Source organism: Macaca mulatta, chromosome 9 (genome assembly GCF_049350105.2).
Source record: "Macaca mulatta isolate MMU2019108-1 chromosome 9, T2T-MMU8v2.0, whole genome shotgun sequence".
Lineage (NCBI taxonomy): Eukaryota > Metazoa > Chordata > Mammalia > Primates > Cercopithecidae > Macaca > Macaca mulatta.
Window position 1 is genome coordinate 122,073,229 of NC_133414.1, and position 8,237 is coordinate 122,081,465.

Sequence of the window (8,237 nt, forward strand, 5' to 3'; positions counted from 1 at the left end):
TACAAATATTCTCAACAAAATACCAGCAAACTGAATCTAGAACAACATAAAAAGGATCATCATCGCCAAGTGAGACTTATCCCAGGAATACAAGGTTGGCTCAATATATGAAAAATCAATTACTATAATAGGCCATATCAACAGAATAAAGAACAAAATCTACCTGGTCTTCTCAACAAATGCAGAAAAAGCATGACAAAATCCAATGTCCTTTCAAGATAAAAGTACTCAGCAAACTAGAAGAAAAAGTCCTCAACCTGACAAAGGGTATTACAAAACCTACAGCTAACATCATTCTTAATGTTGAAAGACTAAATGCTTTCCCCTATGATCAGGAACATGACAGGGATGTCTACTCTTGGCACTTCTATTCAACATCATGCCAGAAGTTCTATCTAGGGTAAGGAGGCAAGAAAATGAAACAAAAGGCATCCAGTTTAGAAAAGAAGAAGTAAAACTATCTCTATTTGCAAATGACATAATCTTGAATACAGAAAATCCTAAACAATCCACAAACAAAATTAGAACCAATAACTGAGTTCATCAAGAACACAGGATACGGCCGGGCGCGGTGGCTCAAGCCTGTAATCCCAGCACTTTGGGAGGCCGAGGCGGGCGGATCACAAGGTCAGGAGATCAAGACCACAGTGAAACCCCATCTCTACTAAAAATACAAAAAATTAGCCGGGCGCGGTGGCGGGCGCCTGTAGTCCTAGCTACTCAGGAGGCTGAGGCAGGAGAATGGCGTGAACCCAGGAGGCGGAGCTTGCAGTGAGCCGAGATCGCACCACTGCACTCCAGCATGGGCAACAGCGTGAGACTCCGTCTCAAAAAAAAAAAAAAAAAAAAAAAGAACACAGGATACAAAAATCAATATTTAAAAAATCAATTTGACTTCTATATCCTTGCAATGAACAATCCAAAAATAAAATTAAGAAAAGTCCATTTACAATAACATCAAAAACAAAAAAAAGTTAAAAATAAATTTAAGAAAAGAAGTGCAAAATGTACACCATAAAAACTAAAAAAGACTGCTGAAAGTAACTGAAGAATACCTAAATAAACAAAAGCTATTCCATGGTCATGGATTAGAAGGTTTACTATTGGTAAGATGACAGTACTTCCCAAATTGATCTATGGACTCAATGCATTCCCTGCCAAAATTCTAGCTAGCTTGTAGGCTGAAATTGACAAGCAGATTCTAAAATTCATATGGAAATGCAAGGGACCCAGAATAGCCAAAACAATCTTGAAAAAGAACAGAATCTTGAAAAGAACTCTTCCATCCCAATTTCAAACTTAAATACCAGACAGTGTGGTACTAGCATAAGAATGGACTTACAAATGAGTAAAACAGAATTAAGAGTCCAGAAATAAACCCTCACAACTGTCAACTGATTTTTGAGGATGCCAAGACCATTCAATGGGGGAAGGAATAGTCTCTTCAACAAATGGTGCTGGGACAAGTGAATATCCACATGCAAAAGAATAAAGTTTCCAACGTGGCAAAACTCCATTTCTACAAAAAACACAAAAATTAGTCGGGCATGGTGGCATGCACCTGTAGTCCCAGCTACTCTGGAGGCTAAGGTGGGGTGGATCACTTGAACCCTGGAGGTCGAGGCTGCAGTGAGCCATTATAGCACCACTGCACTCCAGCTTGGGTTACAAAGTAAGACCCTGTCTCAAAAAAAAAAAAAAAGCCAGGCACAATTACTCACATCTGTAATCCCAGTACTTTGGGAGGCTGAGGCAGGCAGATTGCCTGAGTCCAAGGGTTCAAGACCAGCTTGGGCAACATGGCAAAACACATCTCTACAAAATTTACAAAAATGAGCCAGGTTTGGTGGTGCACACCGATGGTCCCAACTACTTAGAAGGCTGAGGTGGGAGGATCGCTTAAGCCAGACAGGTTGAGGCAGCAGTGAGCTGTGATCGCCCCACTGCAGTCTAGCCTTGGTCACACAGAGAGACCCTGTCTCAAAAAAAGAAAAATGAAGTTTAATCCACCTCATACCATAAACAAAATTAACACAAATGGATCACAGGCATAAACATAGGAGCTAAACTGTAAAACTCTTAAAGCACAAACATAAGTCTGCCTGACCTTGGATTAGGCAATGACTTCTTGAGACACAAATCAAAATGCACAGCAACAAAAGAAAAAAGAGATACACTGGACTTCATCAGAATTTAAAATGTTTGTGTTTCAAAGGATACCATCAAGAAAATGGATGACAACCCACAGAACAGGAGAAAATATCTGCAGATCTGTTGAGTCTAGTATCCAGAATACATAAAGAACTATTACAACTCGCTGGGTGCGGTGGCTCACGCCTGTAATCCTAGCACTTTGGGAGGCCGAGATGGGCAAATCACGAGGTCAGGAGATCGAGACCATCTTGGCTAACACAGTGAAACCCTGTCTCTACTAAAAACACAAAAAAATTAGCTGGCTGTGCTGGCGGGCGCCTGTATACAGTCCCAGCTACTCGGGAGGCTGAGGCAGGAGAATAGCATGAACCCAGGAGGTGGAGGCTGCAGTAAGCTGAGATGGCGCCACCACACTCCAGCCTGGGCGAGAGGGAGACTCTGTCTCAAAAAAAAAAAAACTATGCCAGGCGCGGTGGCTCACGCCTGTAATCCCAGCACTTTGGGAGGCCGAGGCGGGCGGATCACAAGGTCAGGAGATCGAGACCACGGTGAAACCCCGTCTCTACTAAAAATACAAAAAATTAGCCGGGCGCGGTTGTGGGCGCCTGTAGTCCCAGCTACTCGGGAGGCTGAGGCAGGAGAATGGCGTGAACCCGGGAGGCGGAGCTTGCAGTGAGCCGAGATCGCGCCACTGCACTCCAGCCTGGGCGACAGAGCAAGACTCCGTCTCAAAAAAAAAAAAAAAAAAAAAAACTATTACAACTCAACAATAAAAAGACATATAACCAATTTTAAAATGGGCTAAGGATCTCAATAGACATTTCTCCAGCAAAAGTACACAAATGACCAAGAAGTACATGAAAAGATGTTCAATATCATTAGTCATTAGGGAAACACAAATCGAAACCACAATGTGACACCACTTCACATGCACTAGGAAGGTTATAATAAAAAAGACTGACAATAACAAGGGCAAGTGAGGGTATGGAAAAAATTAGAACCCTCAAACATTCCTGATGAGAATGTAAAATGGTGTAATGGCTTTGGAAAACCATTCCTAGGTACATAATCAAGAAAACTGAAAATATATATCCTTATAAAAAGTTGTACACAAATATTCATAGCTGCATTATTTGTAACAGCCAAATTGTAGGCACAACTCAAATGCTCAACTGATAAATGGATAAATAAAAGCATCTATCCGTACAATGGAATGTTATTTGGCAATAAAAAGAAATAATGCCAGGCGCAGTGGCTCACACCTGTAATCCCAGCACTTTGGGAGGCCGAGACGGGCAGATCATGAGGTCAAGAGATAGAGACCATCCTGGCCAACATGGTGAAACCCCGCCTCTACTAAAAATACAAAAATTAGCTGGGTGTGGTGGTGCACTCCTGTAGTCCCAGCTACTCAGGAGGCTGAGGCAGGAGAATCGCTTGAACCCAGAAGGGGGAGGCTGCAGTGAGCCGAGATCATGCCACTGCACTCTAGCCTGGCAACAGAGCAAGGATCCGTCTCAAAAAAAAAAAAAGAAAAGAAAAAAGAAATCACACCTCGACATACATGATTCTTGAAAACATGCTAAGGGAAAAAGTCTAATACGAAAGACCACGTAGTATATGATTCTATTCACATAAAATGTCCAGAATAGACAAATCTATAAAGACAGGAAGTAGACATGCAGTGTTAGTGGTTGCCAAGGGCTGAGGTGAGGTCGGGAAAAATGAGGAGTGACTGATTGTGGGTAACAGGATTTCTTCTGGGGATGAAGAAAATGACCTAAAATGATTGTGATGATAGTTGTACAACTCTGTGACTATACTCATAACTTGAATTGTACATTTTAACAGATGAATTGCATGTAAGTGAGTTGTATCTCAATAAAGCCATTATAAATTTTATAACGTCTCTTTCTTGTGGACAGAGATACAAGTCAGATTCTCACCCAATTTCCCATTACTTCATACATAAGTTTCTAAGCTGATAAGTAAGTGATCCCAACGACTGGTTCAGACACATGACTACAGAGTTGGAAGGTTATCTTTTTTTTAGAGACAGGGTCTTGCTGTGTCACTCAGGCTAGAGTGCAGTTGCACAACCTTAGGTTACCACAGCCTCAAACTCCTGAGCTCAAGCAATTCTCCTGCCTCAATCTCCCAAGGACCTAGGACTACAAGCATGTGCCATCACACCCACCTGATTTTTTTTTTTTTAATAATTTTCTGAAGAGACAGGATCTCACTACATTGCCCAGTCTGGTCTCAAACTCCTGGCCTCAAGTGATCCTCCCACCTCAGCCTCCCAAAGTGCTGGGACTATAGATGTGAGCCACCATGCCTAGCCAAGGTTATCTTGAGGTAATCCTATTCATTCATTTTACAGAAGAAAAAAGCAAAGATAACTTACCATAGGCCATATAACTCAGTAGCTGCAAAGCCAAGACCAGAAACCAGGTCTGACAGGTGAGCTCAAACTCTCTGTGAGCATCAACACCTCCACCTTCCTGTCAGGATCACGGGAGCTACAAAGCAGCTCAATACTACAGCTGCTCTGCTCTTGTCATATCCTGGTCTCTGTAGAGTCCAAGATCTATCCACCCTTCGCTTGTTTGGACAAATAAAATTCTTAAGTTCTCTTTTAAAGCACAAGTATCGTTAAATGTTAAGAGCTAGAAGAATATACCTCAGGGACTATCCAACCCAATTCCTTCCTCTAGACCAGCAAACCAAGAAACAGAGATCAAATGACGAGCTCAAGGCCTTACAGGTAAGTGCTGACACAGCCAGAACCAGCGTTCAGGCCTCCCAACTTCCAGCTCAGTGCCCCTACCCTTCCCAGAACTTCTTCGACCTTCACCTTCTCAACTTCATGATGAGCCACAAAGTGGGTAAGGGGCAAGAAGCATGCAGCGCACTTTCAATCTTTGTGTAAGATGGTTATGGCAGCACTGGAAAAGGCCTTCTCCCTATTTTTCAAAGAAATTCTGGCAGGGTTCCAAATACCTCACCCCCCTGCAATCCCCAGTTCATGGGAATCACACATGTGTAGTGTTCAGCATGGGGCAAAACAAGGAACAAGATGCTCAATCACACCTAGTGGGATGAGACAAGGGTAAACTGGAACAAGTTCCAAAGTTGGGAAGTAAGCAATGTTGTCCTTTGCCTACCCAGAATCAATCCCTCCTTTCGATGGGAACCTTGGTTTTCCTTTTGAGAAGGTACCCTCTCCATTTCAGCCCAACGGATTCAAAGGAGTCTTATCGACACACCCATCAGGTTCTGGGACCCAGAGCTGGTCAATCCCTCCCTCTGGCCATAATGATTGCTTCACAGATGAACATGAGAATTAAGTCAGCCCAGTGAGAATCAGATCGGGGACTTCTGCTCCATTAGGAAGGAGGGTTCAACTTCTCTGCTGGGGCTGTCAGCCTAGAGCTGTCATAACCTGCCATAAGGAGAAAGTCTGCCTGAGAATGAAGCCGATACTGAATAAATCAGAGCCAAGAGATGCAAAAGAGAAGCCAAGTCTGAAGCCAATGTTGGTGGTGCTCCTGGAGTCAGCCACACTAGAAGCCAGCTCAACCCCATTTTACCTAAATCAATTGGAGTTCAGTTTGCACTACTTAAACTGAAAGAAGTGCTCACTTTTACACTGGATGGCACTCAAATTCTACCAGTAGGGGAGGCGCCTACGGAAAATGGCCTCCCCTCTCTCAGCCTGTCACTGGACTTTCCTTTGAAGTAAAAGACTCTACCAGCTGGTGTAGAAAAGACTCTTCTGCTCCTAAAAGGCTGTGCGTCCATAAATCTAGCACAGATCACTGTGGCCTTCGAAGGCCACCTGAGGCCCACAGCCTAACTCATCATTCCACTTGCCTGACTCCATTTCCAGCACTTCACTTACAGGAAGCTCCTTCCAGATGGAAGTTCTCCACCCCTCCCCACATACTTCCACACGGTGGGTCTGGCTTTCTGTTCACCGCTAACAAGCTGTGGCAAGGGCAAATCCAGGTCAAGGTAGGTTTGGGACCCCCCCTACTTACAAACACAAGCCAAGAGCCATAGTCTGTGTTCGGCAAGAAAGGCTGGCCACGCTGCAAAGTGACTGCTTTCATGTCTCAAGCGATTAGCAGGTGGGTGACCCCTTGGGGATGGGCAGGGAGTGGCCTGTGGCCTCCATGAACTCTGAACACCTCTCTTCGTCTCCCACTTTATCAGAGGCTCTGATAAGTATACCCTGGTTATGGGAGGGGAATAAACTAAAACATGTTTAACTTGAGGCCGGGAAATTATCCTTCTCACCTTCCTGTGCCCAAGGAGAGACGAGGGCAGGCTACTGGGGGGATTTTCCTGGAGGTTATACTAAAATAGCCCCTTACACAGCCTCTGAAACCATTTGGGTGGGGAGGAGCCCGCGACCGTCTATCCTTGTGGCGGTGACAGATCAGTAGAGCGAATTGCAGGAGTCAGTATTGTCGAGATTGTAACTTGAGGTTTGGATTCCTGGGTAACAGGAGCCAGGGCAGAGGCTCGCCCACCTCGCCGGGCACGAGGAAGGGCCAGGAGGGGCCAACTTCCACCATGAGCGGGGCCTTCCCGCGGGCCGGGATCTGTGACGGCCGCCGCCCCCTCGAGCCGAGTGCTGCAGTTCCGCGGGCACACGCGTCCAGGAACCGGGCTCGGGCCGCCCCCGTGCCCACCGACCCGCCGGAAACGAACAGGATCTCGCCCGGCTTCATGGACCCCCTCCCCCTTCTCCCGTTCCGGGGCTCCGGAGAGCGCGGCCCTAGCCAGACTGCGGCGGGCCGGGCTCCTCACCCGCGCGTCCCTGCCTGCCGAGGTGCAACACACGCGGCCGCGCAGTGAGGGCTGCACGCTGCCCGGACGGCGGCTCCCGGTGGAGTGCCCTCACCTTACTCGCGGTGGCTTTCTGGAGGCTGCCATTCGGCGGTGACGTGCCCCAGCCCACGTCAGGGGAGCGCAGACCAGCTGATCACCCGCTGAAGGGCCGGCGCGAGGGAAGCGCGAGACCAGGCGGGCGGGCGAGCGCCGGGTCGGCCACGCCCTCGCCTGTGGCGTGCCCTGGCGCCGCGGCCCCGCCTACACGCAGGCCCCGCCCACACGCCTGGAGCTGGGGATCGTGGCAGCAGCGCCTGCGGCCCAGAGCGGAGCCTGTTCTTGCACACCAGGCCGCGTTGCCTCTCCCTGCAGCGAGCGGGGAAAGGACGCGGTGCTGCTGCGCGTCTTCATTTTTATTCGTTTTTCTCGTCGCTCCTCAAAGAGGAAAAAGGACCTTGCCGAATAAAGGGGCTACTGTCCCAGGGATTTTCCGGCTTAATTTAGGAGGGCTGAGAAGAGAGGGACGTGGCCGGCTCTGGAAGAACCTCGACAGGGTCTTCGAGGCTTTGGAGCAGGGTCTCAAGCTTTAGAAATGTCCCCAAAAGTATGTCCCCAGAGAGCTTCAAAATCCAGCTCTCCGCTCCGCTTGAATAGTAAATAGCCCCTTCAAACTTAACATCCAGACGGAACTCCTGGAACTCCCAGTGCACCGAAGCAAAACAAAAACGTTCTCCAGCAGTCTTTTTGAGACGGAGTCTCGCTCTGTCGTCCAGGCTGGAGTGCAGTGGCCGGATCTCAGCTCACTGCAAGCTCCGCCTCCCGGGTTCACGCCATTCTCCTGCCTCAGCCTCCCGAGTAGCTGGGACTACAGGTGCCCACCACCTCGCCCGGCTAGTTTTTTGTATTTTTTTAGTAGAGACGGGGTTTCACCGTGTTAGCCAGGATGGTCTCGATCTCCTGACCTCATGATCCGCCCGTCTCGGCCTCCCAAAGTGCTGGGATTATAGGCTTGAGCCACCGCGCCCGGCCTCAATGGCTATTCTTAAGGGATAAAAATTTAGGAATCCTCCCTGCCTCTTCTCTTTCACACCCCACATCTAATCTGCCAGAAAAATCTTGTTGTCCCTGCCTCCAAAATAGACCCCTAATCTGACCATGTCACACCACCTCCACCTGCTACCCTCTGATGTGCATCAGAGGATTGTACCACCCCACCCATGTGGTTACAGCAGCCCCCCAAATAT

The 8,237-nt window shown here is 47.6% G+C and overlaps 1 protein-coding gene across 6 annotated transcripts in view; it reads right to left on the reverse strand.

The window, feature by feature from the left end:
- XPNPEP1 (X-prolyl aminopeptidase 1) overlaps window positions 1-7,174 on the reverse strand; it is a 62,766-nt gene extending 55,592 nt beyond the window's left edge. For 2 of the 6 annotated variants that reach the window (XM_077944987.1, XM_077944986.1), the window contains exon 1: window positions 6,973-7,174. Coding sequence is in view for 2 of the 6 variants with exons in the window: in NM_001266962.1 (NP_001253891.1) it covers window positions 7,067-7,098 (32 nt within the window). In the remaining 4 variants the exon portion in view is untranslated. 6 annotated transcript variants of the gene reach the window in all.
- Window positions 7,175-8,237: the final 1,063 nt, after the last annotated feature.